The sequence below is a fragment of the Stegostoma tigrinum genome, chromosome 9, assembly GCF_030684315.1.
Source record: "Stegostoma tigrinum isolate sSteTig4 chromosome 9, sSteTig4.hap1, whole genome shotgun sequence".
Lineage (NCBI taxonomy): Eukaryota > Metazoa > Chordata > Chondrichthyes > Orectolobiformes > Stegostomatidae > Stegostoma > Stegostoma tigrinum.
In genome coordinates, this window is record NC_081362.1 from 97,594,343 (window position 1) to 97,611,035 (window position 16,693).

General features: G+C 52.0%; 1 protein-coding gene across 1 annotated transcript; it reads right to left on the reverse strand.

Annotated features, from left to right (window-relative positions):
* Positions 1-1,199: 1,199 nt before the first annotated feature.
* LOC125455035 (myosin-9-like) lies at positions 1,200-11,594 on the reverse strand. Its single transcript, XM_048536529.2, has 3 exons — positions 11,349-11,594; positions 4,036-4,535; positions 1,200-2,242 (listed from the first exon to the last, which is right to left on the reverse strand). Exons 2-3 carry the CDS (start codon positions 4,526-4,528, stop codon positions 1,731-1,733), a joined length of 1,005 nt encoding a protein of 334 aa, XP_048392486.1. The 5' UTR covers positions 4,529-4,535; positions 11,349-11,594; the 3' UTR covers positions 1,200-1,730.
* Positions 11,595-16,693: the final 5,099 nt, after the last annotated feature.

Here is a 16,693-nt window from a genome sequence, read left to right on the forward strand (position 1 = left end):
CTGCCTGGAGGTCAGTGCTGAGTGGTGTCCCACAGGGCTCTGTTCTTGGGCCTCTGCTCTTTGTAGCTTTTATAAATGACTTGGATGAGGAGGTTGAGGGGTGGGTTAGTATGTTTGCTGCTGACACAAAGGTTGGAGGTGCCGTTGATAGTATCGAGGGCTATTGCAGGCTTCAGCGAGACATTGACAGAATGCAGAGCTGGGCTGAGAAATGGCAGATGGAGTTCAACCTGGATAAATGTGAAGTGATGCATTTTGGAAGGTCAAACTTAAATGCTGAATATAGGATTAAAGGCAGGATTCTCGGCAGTGTGGAGGAACAGCGGGATCTTAGTGTTCAAGTGCATAGCTCCCTCAAAGTTGCCACCCAGGTGGATAAGGTTGTTAAGAAAGCATATGGTGTTTTGGCTTTCATTAACAGGGGGATCACATTTAAGAGCCGCAAGGTTATGCTGCAGCTCTACAAAACCCTGGTGAGACCACACTTCGAATATTGTGTCCAGTATTGGTCGCCCTATTATAGGAAAGATGTGGAGGCTTTGGAGAGGGTGCAAAGGAGGTTTACCAGAATGCTGCCTGGACTGGAGGGCTTGTCTTACGAGGAGAGGTTGACTGAGCTTGGACTTTTCTCTCTGGAGAGAAGGAGGAAGAGAGGTGACCTGATCAAGGTGTACAAGGTAATGAGAGGCATGGATAGAGTCGATAGCCAGAGACTTTTCCCCAGGGCAGGATTGACTGCCACGAGGGGTCATAGTTTGAAGGTGTTAGGAGGAAGGTATAGAGGAGACGTCAGAGGGAGGTTCTTCACCCAGAGAGTTGTGAGCGCATGGAATAGTTTACCAGTGGTAGTCGTGGAAGTGGAGTCATTAGTGACATTTAAGCGACTGCTGGACATGCACATGGACAGCAGTGAATTGAGGGGAAATGTAGGTTAAGTTATTTTATTTCTGGATTAGAAATATTCCAGGGCACAACATCATGGGCCAAAGGGCCTGTACTGTGCTGCACTTTTCTATGTTCTATGTTGCTTCACTCAAATCAATATGTTAACTTCATTTTTTTTCAAACTCACACAATGGCCCCATTCTAGCAGGATCCCCAACCACACCCCCCCAGTAAATAAGCATGCTCCTCCCCACCCAAACTGAACAGGCACAAATCGCCCAGCAATTTAACTGGTGAATGAATGGAGACTGAAGGAATAATCAATCAATCTTTATTTATTGCAATGTTTAAAACAATCAGTAACAGGGAATTGGCCCTGACTGGTATATAGACTGGCACCTTTACAGAAAGCACATACTGGGTGATGAGGCTGATTATACAATGTACCCAGGAGAGACAGAGAACAGCTTTTTATTGAGTTCAGTCCCAAATCCAACACCTGCACACAAAGGGAATATTAGTCAGTGAGGGAAGATTGAAGGATAGGAGTAGAAGGCTTGAAACAGCCATTGGAAGTTCTGAATGTTTGAGGTCCTCCACTTTTCTATTGGAATACCTCAATGATAAAGACTTATTCATTAAAAATGTGATTATTTAACAGTCCCATCAGCAAGATTTTCTCATGTAAGGGCATTAACTAAGCAACTAGGCTGTAACTTTTCAGGCACCCTCTTCAAATCCCTATGGTTTTCATGGCCTACAAGTTGTTTAGAAAGTAAAGATGAGACTACAGATTCCTGTCTGGATTAACACAGAGCTCTAGCCTAATGTCTGGAATGGACTAGTTACTTCATGTAGTCCTCAGTGCTGTCCTGGGACAGCAGGAGATCCTTTACTTTGGGGATCAATGTTTTCAAATCCCCAACCAATCTGTGAACCTGGATGTGGTTGAAGAGTTGCTCGTTGTCTGGAACTTGCTGAGCTTGGACAGCAGCTTCCTCCAGAAATGTCAGCAGTGGGCTCATGTTGTACATGTGCTGACTCTGGGTCTTCAGAGCATTCACCTTTCCCTGGTAGGTGGACAGATACTGACAGCAGTTCCTCACCCTGGCTTGGAGCTTGGCAAGTTCCACACGGCTCTCCTTCAGGGACAGCTCAGCTGCCTTGCTCTCCTCCAATCTCTCCGTCACTCCATTGATATCATTGTAGAGCTCAGGCACTTGGCTGTTGATCTTCTTCAGCTGCTCCTCATCCTGGCTGATGCTAGATTTCAGCGATGAGCGGTCATCAGAGGCGACATCGACCTCTGATTTCCGGAACTGCCGTTCCTTCTCAAAGGCCACGGCCATTGGGATACCTGTGGGGAAAAACAATCTGTTTCTCATTCTGAGCTGGCCCTCAGTCCCTCCCCATTCCACAGGGATGGTGCACCCCGTGGACCTTGGGATTTAGGTCAAGTTCACTCAGACTTGGGTATTGTGACAGTATAACTGCAGTCTCCATTTTATATGGGTTTCTGGCCATTTGCCACCAGCTGTATGGTCAGGGAATAAACAATGAACCGTCCTGGATCAAGGGCAGGAGCAACAGCTCATTGATCAAACAAAACAGAGCCTATTGTCACCGCATTACCAACTGAGGCACAGGGACAGGCAGGTACATACAGGCAGACGTAGAAAGACAGGCAGACACAGATAGACATATACAGGCAGTTGTAGACAGACAGGCATAGAAAGACAGGCAGACACATACAGCCAGACACATACAGGCAGGCATAGAAAGACAGGCAGGCTTGTGTAGAAAGACAGGCAGATGTAGAAAGACAGGCAGACACAGGCAGGCACAAACAGGCAGATGTGGAAAGACAGGCAGACACAGGCAGGCACAAACAGGCAGATGTAGAAAGGCAGGCACATACACACAGACGTAGAAAGACAGGCAGACACAGATGCTCCCTGTCACTGGCTGTTTCAGTTCTTTCTTCCCAGCAGTTTCTGGTTTATCAGGAAATTAGTAAACAGAATTGAAAGCAAAAACTCAAGATTGCAGTTGAGAGGAAGACAAGGGGATGGGACAGAACTAACTCAGATACCTCTACTCAATGGGACCCTCTCACGTGTTCCAGAGTCTGTGCAAATGGAATACTGTCACTCATTGCGAGAGACACGGAGTTTAAACACAGGGACGTTATGCTGCAGAAACAGCACAATGTGGAGCTGCGCCAGTTTCTGACTGCAGCATCTGCAATTTTTGCTATCTCTAGGTTTACAGCTGTGTAGAGTGCTGGTGAGGCTACCCCTGGAGTACCGTCGTCTCCCTATGTACTGGCACTGGACGGGGTACAGAGGAGGTTCACTGGGTTGATTTATGAGGAGAGACTGAGTAGATTGGGACTGCATTTAAGATAACAGGGTGTGGGGCTGGATGAACACAGCAGGCCAAGCAGCATCTTAGGAGCACAGAAACTGACATTTCAGTCCTGGACCCTTCACTGTATTTGTTAGAATTTAGAAGAATGGGGGAGGATCTTGGAGAAACATTTAAAATTATGAAGGGAATAGATAAAATAGAAGAGGGAGGTTGTTTCTGGCAGGTGAAACTAGAACGACGGGGTATAACTTGAAAATAAGGGGGAGCAGACTTAGGACTGAGCTGAGGAGGAACTTGTTCACCCAAAATTTATGTGACTCTGTGGAATTCCCTGCCCAGTGAAGCAGGTGAGGCTACCTTGCTAAATGATTTTTAAGACAAAGTTACATCTTGAACAGTAAGGGAATTACGGCTTATGGTGAGGGGCAGGTAAGTGAAGCTGACTCAGTGAAAAGATCAGCTGTAATCTTATTGATGGCAGAACAGGCTTGAGGGGCTGAATGGCCTACTCCTGCTCCTAGCTGTTATGTAAACCAATGAGGGGGAGGTTTAGGTGATGAGAGACTGTCCAACCGTTTGGCCTCAGCACCAATGTATCCAAAGGCAAACTGAAGGGCCAGGAGAGGTCAGGATTCAGAGCCAAGCCTCTGGGCACTGTACCGAGGGTAACCAGGGGGCATTGGGAGAGTAGGATCTTGCTTTTCCTTGTTTGAAAGGTTAGGGGCATAATCTAGCCAAGGCTTAGCAGCTGGTTACCTCCTGACTGGGAATTGTACTCACCCACACAGGGCAGGAGGAAGCTCAGTCCGATGCCAACGTCTCTGCCAGTTTGTTTCTCACCAGCCTTGGCTCTCGCTGCCCTCAGTGTGTCCTCAGCTTGCCTCAGGGAAGTCTTGGCAGCTTGCAGTCGGCCCTGGATCAGCTCCCTGTCAGCCTCCAGCGAGCGTAGCTTGGTCTGGTTCTCCTGCATGTTGACAGCCAGCTTCTTCCTGTCACCACTCACCTGGCTGTACTGCATGGTCAGCTTCTCACAGTGACCATCTATCACATCGCCCAGGGCCTCAGCTGCTGCTGCTGCTTTCTGAGCCTCTCTGTCAGCAACCTCCAGCTCCTCCTTGAACCTGGCCACGTCCTTATCCTCCAGATCCCGGATTCCAACCCGGACACTGATCCGGAGCATGAGCAGGAGCGAAGAGACGCTCTTCACAAAGTGGGGCAGTGCTGTACCTTGGAAAGAGCTTTGATGGTGCTCGGGAGAAAATTGTTGGCTCATTGCTGCTCTGTGAGTGAAAGAGGGAAAAGTGAATTAATACTGAGGGGGGGTCGCAGAGAAAGTTGGGGGGTGCATTGGCAGAGAGAGAGAGTGAGGAGCAGAGTGAGGAAGCAGTCGAGAAAAAGGGAAAGGTAGTCAGGGAGAGGGGCTAAGGGTGGGGCGAATGGTGTAGAAGGAGGAGAGGGCATGGGGTGGGGTGTGCGGAGTATAGGGAGATAGGTGTTGGACAAGGAGAGAGTGATGGGGAAAGAATGACGGGGGGTTGGGGAAACAGGGTGATGGGCGGCGAAGGTGAGGTGGGAAGGCAGGGTGGAAGAGTGAGGAAGAGAGAAAGGGGCAAAAGGACAGAGAAGGAAGGATAGAGGGGAAAAGGGGAGATGAAGAGAGGGAGGGGAAGGGAACTAGGAGAGGGGAAGGAGGCAAGGCAATGACAGAGGGAAAGAGATAAAGTGAGGGAGAGATAGAAATATATATTATATACACAGTGAAGAACAGGGAAGTAGAATCTGGAGAGAGGGGTGTGAGGATAAGGGGAAGTGGGGATTCAGGGAGGGGTGGGTGTGGGGATTTGGAGTGGGGTATTCGGGAGACAGAGATACAACCAGTCACACACCCAGAGGGACAGAGGGAGAGAAATAGAGAAAGAGGCATCACACAATACAGAGACAGACAGAGAGAGAAATAAATACACACAGAGGGAGAGAGAAAGGGAGGTGAGGGTGGAACAGAGATTGGGATGGGGTGTGGAGGAAAAGCACAGTCTCCGCTAGCAGCTTGAGCCAGGACACTGGAGGCGATGGGGTAAGAGGTGAGGGCGGTGATCTCTGATTCTGGTCCCAGAGTTTGGAGAAGGGCTGGGCTGTGACAGATAAAGATGGTCGGGGTGGGGGGTGCGGGTGTAGTGGTGATGGTGAGGAGAGCAGGAGTGACCCTCATGGGGCAGTAGGATCCAGCCCTGACTCTCACACCTGCCCACCCCCCACAGCTCTCTATGTCCCTGTTCCTAGTTCAGTCAATCAGACAGCGAAGACCAGGTGCCCCATCCAACCAACCCAAAAACACCAAATGCCACGCCAAACCCCGGCTTCAGGGACAAGATCCCACCCCTGACCACAAACACTCCCAAACTCCAGCCTCCCACCAACCCCCAAACCCCTTAATCTACTCCAACCTATCCACAGTGATTGCCAGCCTCACAACCTGGTAAACTCTAGCCCAATGCCGCCCTCCTCCAGCCCAATGCCCCCCTTGCCCAGCCCAATGTCCCCTCCAGCCCAGTGCCCACCTCCTCCAGCCCAATCCAACCCTCCCGCAGCCCAATGTACCACCAGCACAATAACCACTAGCCTACCAAAAGCCCCTCTTCTCCAAACCAATGTCACTCCTGCCCAATGCCCTTCTCCTCCATCACAATGTCCCCTCCAGCCCAAAGCCCCATCCCCCATCACAATTTCCACTTCAGCCCAATGCCCCTCTCCCCCAGCCCAATGTCCCCTCCAGCCTAATGTCGCACAAGCCCAATGTCCCCCTACACAGCCCAATATCCCCGACCTCCAGCCCAATGCCCACCATGTCCAGCCCAATGCCCCCTCCAGCAAAATCCACCCCTCCTCCAGCACAATTTCACCCTCCTCCAGCACAATGACCCTCCAGCCAATGACCACCTTCTCCAGGCCAATGTCCCCCTCCCAGTAACCCAATGCCCCCTCCTCCAGTCCAATGATCCCTCCAGCCCCAGCACTTTAGACCCCTCTTCCAGCACATTGCCCCTCCAGCCCAATGCCCCCCTCCTCCAGCCCAATGCCCCCTCTAGCCCGATAGCACCTCCCCCAGCCCAATGTCCACTCAGCCAAATGTCTCCCTCCTCCAGCCCAGTGTCCCCTCCAATCAAATGTCCTGTCCAGCTTATTGCCTCACTCCTCCATCCCAATGTCGCCTCCAGCCCAATGCACCCCTTCCATAAGACCAATGTACCCTCCAGCCCAATGCCCTCCTCCCCCAGCCAATGTCCCCTCCAGCCCAATGCCCTCCTCCCCTCAGCTCAATGTCGCCTCCAGCCCAATAACCCCCTCCCCCAGCCCAATAGCCCCTTCAGCCCAATGACCACCACCCCACAGCTCAATATTCTGTCCAGGCTAATGCCCCCTACTCCAGCCCAATGTCTCCACAGCCTAAGGAATCCCTCCATCAGCCCAATGTCTGTTCCAGTTGAAATTCCCCTCCACCCCAGTGCCCACCTTCTCCAGCCCAATGCTCACCTCCCCCAGCCCAATGGCCCCTCCTCCAGCCCAATGAACACCTACCCCAGCCCACTGTCACCCCATCCCAAAGCATCCCTCCTCCAGTCCAATGTCCCCCTAGCAGAATGACCCCCTCCTCCAACCCAATATCCCATCCATCCCAATGCCCTTATCCTCCAGCACAATGCCCTCTCACCCAGCCCAATTTCTCCCATCTTAAAGTCCCCTCTGCTGCCCAAAAGCCCCCCTCCTCCAGCTCAATGTCCCATCCACCACAATGCACCCTCCAGACAAATGATCCACGGCCCAATGGTACCTCTGCTCCAGCTGAATGCCCTCCTCCCCTAGCCCGATGTCCCCTCCAGATCAATGCTACCCTCCCTCAGCCGATGTTCCTCCACACCAATGCCCTCTTCCCCCAGCCCAATGTCCCCTCCAGGCCAATGCCCTCTTTCCCCAGCCCAATGTCCCCTCCAGACAATGTCCCCTCCCCCAGCCCAATGTCCCCTCCAGACAATGCCCCCTCCCCCAGCCCAATGTCCCCTCCAGACAATGCCCCCCTCCCCCAGGCCAATGTCCCCTCCAGACCAATGCCCCTCTCCCCAGCCCAATATCCCCTCTAGCCTAATGACCCCCTACCATGACCACAGTCCCCTCCAGCCCAATGCCCTCCTCCTCCAGCCCATTGACCTTCCAGCCCAATGCCCACCTCCCCTAGCCCGATATCTCCTCTAACCCAATGCCCCATCCACAGCCCAGTGTCCCCTCCAGCCCAATGCCACCTGTCCCCAGCCCAATTTCCCCTCCAGTCCAATGCACCCCTCCCCAATCCCAGTGTCCTCACCAGCCCAATGCACCCCTCCCCCACCCCAGTGTCGCCTCCAGCCCAATGCCTCCCTCCCCCAGCCTAGTATCCCCTCCAGCCTAATGCTCCCCTCCCTCAGCCCAATGTCTCCTCCAGCCCAGGGGCTCCTCCAGCCCAATATCCCCTACAGCCCAATGCCTCTCTTCCCAGAACAATGCCTTCTCCAACCCAATGCCTTCTACAGCCCAATACCTCCCTCCCCCAGCCCAATGCCCTCTCCAACCCAATGCCTTCTACAGCCCAATACCTCCCTCCGCCAGCCCAATGCTCTTTCCAACCCAATGCCTTCTCCAGCCCAGCCCAGTGTCCCCTGCAACCCAATGCCCACTTCCCCCAGCACAATATCCCCTCCAGCCCAATGCTTCTTTCTCTGAGTCCAATGCCCCCTGCAGCCCAGTGCCCCACTCACCCAGCCCCATGTCACCTCCAGCCAATGACCTCCTCCCCAGCCCAATGCACTCTTCAGCCCAATGCTCCCTTCCTTAACTGAGTGTCCCCTCCAGCCCAATATCCCCTCCTCCAGCCCAGTGTCCCCTCCAGCCCAATATCTCCTCCCCCAGCCCAGTGTCCCTCCAGCCACATGACTCCTCCAGCTCAATGCCTCGCCCCCCCAACGCAATATCCCCTCCAGCCCAATGCCCCCTGCCACATCCAGCCCAATATCCAACCCAGCCCAATGGCTCCTCCAGATTAATATCCCCCACAGCCCAATACCCATCTCCTCCAGCCCAATGTCCCCCTCCAGCCCAAGCCCCTCAGCCCAATGTCCTCCCTCCCACAGCCCAGTGCCCCCTCCAACCAAATGTCCCCTCCAGCTCAATGCTCCCCTCCCCCAGCTCAATATCCCATCCAGCACAATGGGCTAGGGGAGGGTGACATTGGGCTGTGGGGTCAATGTGCTGGGGGAGGGGGCATTGGGCTGGGAGATGGCATTGGGCTGGGAGATGGCATTGGGTTGGAAGAGGGGGGCATTAGGCTGGAAGAGGGGGGCAATGTGCCCTCCAGCCCATTGCCCCCCCTCCCAGCCTAATGCACCCCTACCCCAGCTCATTGTCCCCCATCCCAAAGTGCCCGTCCTCCAGCTTAATGTCCCCTCCAGTCCAAAGCCCACCACCCCAGCTCAATGCTCCCACAGCAACACCAGCCCCCCCTCCCCCACCACACCCCAGCCTCATGGCCCTCTCCAGCCCCAGTCGCTCCTCTCACTGACCGAGCGATTTGCGGAGGCCGGGGGAGGGGGTGGGGGTTGGAAGTGTGCGGGCGGAAGTCCGGGGGGGGTGGGGTATGAGGGGCTGGGGCAGAGACGGTGATGGCAGGGAGGGGATAAATGGTGCAAAATAATGTTCCCCTCCCACTCCCCGGCGGAAGGTGAGGAAACCCCTGGTTGATGACCCCAGGGCTTGGTGCCTCCAGAAACATCAGCCCCCACACCCCCCAGCCCCTCCCCAGAAACCCCTCGCCAAACCGGGCAGCTCCCTCCTCCCCCACACCCCAAAATCTCAAATCACTTCAATGTTGTGGGAGCGAGAACAGAAATGGTTGGAAAAGCTCAGCAGGTCTGGCAGCAAGGATGGGAGAGAAATCCTTGTGAGGAAGGCTCACTCTCTCCGGAACATTCACTCGGGTTTCTCCCCGCAGCCCCGCAGCTTTTTCAGTTTCTGCTCGACACTGAAGGCGCACGGGGTCCTCAGTGTCATTAGGGACAGGGTGGGGGTAAGGGACTGGGGGTGGGGGGGGGGTGGGGAGAGAGAAACACTGAATGCGGGGTGAGAGAGATACAGAAAAAGAATGGGGGAACAGACAGATAAAATTGACGGGGAGAGAGAGAGATTGAGGGAGAGAGACACTGAGGGGGGAAGAGAGAGAGAGGGAGAGAGACTGTGTGGGGGGGGAGAGAAAGAGACTGAGGGAGAGAGAGAAACAATGGGGGGGAGACAGAGAGACTGAAGTGAAGAGCGAGAGACTGAGGGGGAGAGAGAGGGAGGAAGACTGAGGGGGGAGAAGGGGAAGGGGGACTGAGGGGGAGAGAGAGGAGAGGAGGGAGACTGAGATGGAGGGTGAGGGAAGGAGAGAGACTGGGGGGAGGGAGAGAGACTGGGGGGATGGAGAGAGACTGGGAGGGAGAGAAAGAGACTGTTTCTCTCTCTCTTTCCCTCAATGGGGGGGGGAGAGATAGATGAGGGGGAGAGAGAGAGACTAAGGCGGAACAGAGAGGGAAGGACACTGAGGGGGAGAGAGAGATGGAGGGAGACTGAGGGGAGAGAGAGAGGGAGGGAGACTGAGGGGAGAGAGAGGGAGGGAGACTGAGCGGAGAGAGAGAGAGGGAGGGAGACTGATGGAGAGAGAGATGGAGGGAGACTGAGGGGAGAGAGAGAGGGAGGGAGACTGAGGGGAGAGAGAGGGAGGGAGACTGAGCGGAGAGAGAGAGAGGGAGGGAGACTGATGGAGAGAGAGAGGGAGGGAGACTGAGGGGAGAGAGAGAGGGAGGGAGACTGATGGAGAGAGAGAGGGAGGGAGACTGAGGGAGAGAGAGAGAGGGAGGGAGACTGAGCGGAGAGAGAGAGGGAGGGAGACTGAGGGAGAGAGAGAGGGAGGGAGACTGAGCGGAGAGAGAGAGAGGGAGGGAGACTGAGGGAGAGAGAGAGAGAGAGGGAGGGAGACTGAGGTGGGGAGAGAGAGAGAGACTGATCGGTTGAGAGAGGGGGTGAGGGGGAGAGGTAAGGAATGGGAAATTGGGAACCACATCCAGTCTGGGGGAGAGAGAGAGGGGGGGGGCAGTGATAGGGAACGGGAGAGAGTGAGAGAGAGAGAGGTCCCTGGGATGGGGGGCGGGAGAGAGAGAGAGAGGGGGGGGGGCCCAGGGATAGGGAACGGGAGAGGGAGAGAGAGAGAGGACCCAGGGATAGGGGATGGGAGAGAGAGAGAGAGGGGGGGCCCAGGGATAGGGAACGGGAGAGAGAGAGAGAGGTCCCAGGGATAGGGTTCGGGAGGGAGAGAGGAGACAGAAAAGGGGAGAGGTTGGGGGTGGGGTGGGGTGGGGGATTTGTGATCAGCTCCGGAGCCCGGGGCTCTGGGCATTGGCGATGTGGAAGATACTGGCCCCGTCCCCGGGGAAGGTTCGGCGCTGTCCTCCGCCGGGAGTGTCGGGGCTCTCCGCCCACGCCCGCAATATTCCCCAGCCTGAGCCAGAGGGGACTGACTCTGATTCTGTCCCCTCAGACCCCCACCCCAGGAGATCGGGGGCTGGGCTGGCGGTGGTGGGGTGGGGGGGGGGGGGGGGGGGACACAGACCGAAGTGCTCAGTGCCCGGGCTGTCCCTCGGCGCTCTCTCCATCAGCCTGGGTGAGCGGCTCCGGGGCTGGGTTACTGCGCTAACCTCTCCACCCTCGCCAGATCCAAGCACACTGACCCCCAATTCTCCCCTCATTCACCGGGGGAAAAAAAACCTCATTGAACCCATGGGATGTGAGAAAAGACAAAGCCCCAGCTGAGCCGGGCTGAGAATTTGAGCTCATCTGAAACTAGAATCTCGTTTACGCAAGATCCCCATTTTCACCAGAGCCCGCAGCTCAGAGGCAGCCTGTACAGGGAATATTTTTACACCTGCCTCCAAACCAACCAGGCACAAAGCTGGGGGAGAATGAGGGGAAGCAGCAAAACGCACAGTTGGTTGGACACGAGCAGAGCCCATGGTTGGGGATGGTAATGTACTCACAGACCAGCTGCTTCCTCAGTCCTGGCTCCCAGTCTCTGAGTAGACTCTCCCCTTGGAGAAGGAGCCTCTTCACTCTGTCTCTGGACCCAGGCCTGCCTGAGCACTGGAGCCTGGATACTGTACAGGTGATCTGAGCTGGGACTACTTTGTGAGAAGCCAATGGTTCCAAATGGCACAGGATCTCCTCGGGAATGCGCTCCCAGATAGGGAAAGGCGCGTAGGCATATCCCCAACAACAACTGACCCACAGGCAGGCAGATAGCGCGGGGGGGGGGGCGACATCAGAGAGGTAGGTAACACACGCGGGGGCGGGGGCAAATAGCAGAAAGCAGGAAATGTCAAAGAGATGGGCAAATCTCAGAGGGTGAGATTAATGTCAGGGAGCTGGGAAAATCTCAGACAGGGGAACAGATATCAGGGAGTGGGGTAAATGTCAGAGACAGGGGTAATCCGAGTCCCCCAGGCCAGAGGCAGCCGCTGCCGACCCGCAGACGACGTTGCCCAGGCGGCCGCTCTCCCTCTCCCTCTCTCATGTAGACCACACGTACACACGGTGGTGTTCAGATACTACAGGAGTGACACGCCTCAATATTTTGGGATTGAAGGGTCAGATCGTCAAGCTGGACGTTGGTGGTAAGTTTTTTAAGCTTTTTTGTTGGAACAATATTTTTCACAGTAAAAATCAGCAGGTTGCGTTTGAGACGAGGTGCTGAGATACATTGGGGTGATGCACAGACGGATATGGGGACCAAGCCTGGATATGGGGACCGCTGTGTTTACTCTGATTAGTGGGCTCAGCCATACTGTCCCTGCTCAACCGACTCACAGCGACAAATCCCCTTCACACACACACACACACACACACAGAGCTTGTGGACAGGGGCTGATCGCAACCCAGCGGCTGCGACTCAAGAAACTACTCTGTTTAACATCTGCCATGAGGAAATAGCTGGGATCTATAATAAAGGAAGCTGTAGAGGCACCCTTTGAAAATCACGGTGTGTTCAGGCTAAATCTCTGCAGGAGTTCCTCAGGGCGGTGTCCTAGACCCAACCATCTTCAGCTGCTTCATCAATAGCCTTGCCTCCATCATTAGGTCAGTTGTGAGGATGTTCGCCGATGTTTACGCAATGTTCAGCACCATTCTTCAGATGCTGAAGCAGTCCGTGTTCAAATGCAACATCTGGACAGCATCCAGGCTTGGGCTGACAAGCGGCAACTAACACACACGCCCAGCAATGACCGTCCCCAGCAGCAGAGAATCTCACCATCACTGAGTGCCTCCACTCAACATCCTGGGGCTGATTATTGAGTGGATCTGAACTGGAGTGAGTGATGTGCTGTTCTCTCCCATCATTAAGGATGGGGATTTTTGTGGACCATATTCCTCCAGTGAATTGTTCATGTGTCCACCACATTCATGATTAGATGTGGTAGGACTGTAGACTTAAATCTGATCCATTCGTTGTGAGAATGCTGTTTGGAATGCAAGGACTCTTGTTTGTTGGGTTCACTAGGTTGACACTTCATTTTCTGGTGTACCTGGTGCTGCTCTTGGCTGATCCAACACTCCTCACATTCATTTTCCTGCCCTTTTCCCTATATCCCCTGATGCTGTGACTGATCAAGAATCTATCTCTCTCAGCTTTATACATGCACAAAGACTCTGCCCCACAGCTGTCCAAACACTCTCAACCCTCTGAGAGAATAATTTGCTCCCCAAGTCAGCCTTAAGTAGGTGTCCCTTTATTGTGAGGCTGTGCCCACTGGTCCTAGACTCTCCCATGAGGGGAAGCATCATCTCAGCATTTACCCTGTCAAGCCCCTTAAGAATTCAATATGTTTTACTGAGATCCTCTCTCATTCTTCTAAACTCCAGTGAGTAGAGTCCCAACCTGTTTCACCTTTGCTCATAAGACAATCCCTCCATCCTGGAACAAAAGCAAAGTTGCTGGAAAAGCTCAGCAGGGCTGGCAGCATCTATGAAGGAAAAAGCAATTAACATTTCATGCTTGGTGACGCTCCGCAGAACTCAGTTCTGAGGAAGGTTCACCGGATCCAAAACATTAACTGTGTTTTCTCCTTCACAGATACTGCCAGACCTGCTGTGCTTTTCCAGCAACTTTGTTTTTGTTCCTGATTTACAGCATCTGCAGTTCTTTCATTTTTTTGTTCTCCACACGGGGAATTTTCCTGATGAACCTTCTCTGAACTGCCTCCATTGAAATGATACCTTTCCTTAAATAAAGGAACCAAAACTGCTCATAGTACTCCAGATGTTGTCTTACAACCGCCTTGTATGATTGCACTAAAACTTCCCTGCTCTTATACCCCATCCCTTGAAATAAGGGCCAACATTCCATTAGCTTTCCTGGTTATCTGCTGCTCCTGTGTGCTAGCTTTGTGCGTTTCATGCACAAGTTCCCCCAAGTTCCTCGTTCTGTGGCTTTCTGCAGTTTCTCTCCATTTACATAATACTCGTTCTTTTGATCTCCATTTTAAAATAAACAATGGCACATTTTTCTACATTACAGTTCATTTGCCCATTTACTTAACCCAGAATATTTGGCTGGGGTTCTTGAACACTAGTTCAGTGACATGATCATTCAGTCACTGCCTGCCTCTCCCACCCTCACACGCAGTGAGTTCCAGATTCCCACAAACCTCTAGGTGAAAAAGACTTTCCTCACATCTCCTGTAACCTTCTGCCCCTTACCTTAAATCTCTGCCTCTGGGTCATTGATCCCTCCATCAAGGGGAAAATTGTCTTCCTGTCTATCTGTCTCTGCCCCTCATAATTCTGTGCATCTCAAACATATCCCCTCTTGATCGCTTCTCCTGCGATAGGGTTAGATTGTAAGAAAAACAATCTCAGTCTGACCAACCGCACTGCAGAATGTTCTTATCATGTTCAAGCTGTAACAAGAGGGGATCAGTGCTAGGGCCATAACTCCTTACAGTCTATACCCATGGCTTGGATGACGGGACAGAATGAATGGCGCTAAATTTGCCCGAACAACAAGATAGATGGGACAGTAAGCTGCCAAGAGGAGATCAAGAGTCTGCAAGGGAATATAAATGGTTTGACTGAATAGGAAAGAAGCTAGCAGGTGTGGGAAAATGTGAATGTTTACATTTTGATAAGAAGAATAAAAAAAACAGCATTTGTCTTTAAACATAGAGAGAGATTGGAAAGCTGTAAGATACTGAGTAATCTGGGTGCCTTGATATACGAAACACGAGCCCCAGGCATTGACCACCCCAACATGAGACAATCTAACTGAAGCCTCTTGTCATTATACGAGTGTGAGGTTTTTTAAGCTCAGTTGGCTGGATAACTGGTTTGTGATGCAGAGTAAATCAAGCAGAATGGGTTCAATTCCCACACTGGCAGAGGTTATCATTGAAGGACTCTCTTTCACCTGAGGCTTAGTAATCCTTAGGTTAAACCATTGACAGTCTCCAATGAGAGAACAGCCATGTAGTATTTCACAATGTAGGAATAGCAAGTGATTGGGAAGGCAAACAGAATATTAGCATTAATTGCAAAGGCACAGGTTGTAAAAGGTATTATATGCAAATGTACAATGGAGCACAGTCTATGGCTTATCTCCTTATTTTAAAAATAATATAACTGTGTGATAATCAGTTCAGAGAACATTCACTCAACTCATTCCTGAGGAAGACAATTCACAAAGAAAGCTCGGGCCTATACTCACTGGAGTTGAGAAGAATGAGAGGTGATCTTATTGAAACATTGTACGATCCCAGGAGGACTGGGTAATGTGGATCCCAGGACGACGTGTCCTCTCAGGGGAGACCAGAACTAGTGGACACAATTTCAGAATAAGGGATCATATTTTAAGGAGGAGTGTCAAGATCTCAGGGGACACAGTCTCAGAGTAAGGGGCACTTGAGACTGAGGCGAGGAGAACTTTCTTCATTTGGAGAGTGATGAGCCTATGAAATTCACTAGAGTTCAGTGGAAACACAACCATTGAGCATGTTTAAGACAGAAATCAATATGTTGCTGGAGACTAATAACCTCAAGGGACTAGAAGATTGGGCAGGAAAATTGCATTGAGATAGATTACTTTGAATGGTCGCGTAAACTTGAGGGGCTGAACAGCTGGCATCTGCTCCAAAGTCTTGCGTTCCTACAGGCTTCCCCAGAGAGAGGGCATGAGGGGAAGTTTGTCTCATTCTGTGCTTTGGAAGTTTCCACTTCATTCTGAATCAGATGATTGAGATTTAATGAGTCTCAGAAGGGATATTGGCCATATTCCAGGAGTTTCTCGATTACCTGTTTGCTGCTCTCGGGACCTTTTCCCAGTGTGACCTGATTCTCAATTCTTTCCACTAAGCTCAGGTTTGAGACCTGGGGAATTTCAGATGGAGAGTTTGAAACAGTTTCTATTTTTAAACAAAGTTAAACAAAATGTTAAACAGACATTCCCAAGCTGTGACATAATATTCCTTTAAAACATTGAACCTCACAGCATTGAGACCGTTCAAGACGGAAGGGGTTTGAAATTACTGCTGGTGGAGAGAGAATTGAAGGTAATTTCCAGAGGAAGGTAAGCTGCGATATGTCCCCACACACAGTTACCCTGATCAATGTTGCACTGTCTGAAAGGGCAGTGAAATCAATAAGTAATGTAGGGGGAAAGTGACAGCTAAGGAGGAAGAGCAGGGATAGGAAACCAATGAGTCGTGCTGGCGCACACTAAGTGGGATAAATGGCCTCTTGTGCTATAACATTGAGTGATCCTATTTCCTGCCAATATTTTCTTTCAACCAACATCACTGAAACTGTTTGGGCATCAACACACTGCTGTTTTTGGAATCTTGCTGTGTACAGTTTGGTTGTGGTGCTTTTTGCATTAAAGCTGTAACCACAATTCAAAATAGTTCATCAGCTAAAAACTGCCTTTTAGGTCAGTGTGAGGGTGTGAAAGTCGCTATCTAAGTTTATCCTCTGGCCAAGCAGCAGGTAACTCGGCCTCCTTCAGTGTTAAACATTGCCTACCTGTTTCAGCACTGGGCTACGGGACAGCTGTATGTATCTGCACACAGCTCAGGGTGATGCCCAGCGCAGCTGGCATGATTACCACACAAAGATGGCATGACCAGAGAGCAGGGTTAAACAGACCATCTTCTGGACAGTACGGTACAGGGTTGAGTGTTAAACTCTGCACAATATAACGGCATAAAAATGAAGAATACATGACTGGTGTACAAAATCCCAACCAACACACTGACAAGTCTGAGGACAAAGAAACTGTTAATCATCTGGCAATAGACCACAGGAGTAGGGATGAGCTGGCCCCTCATTACCCTTAATG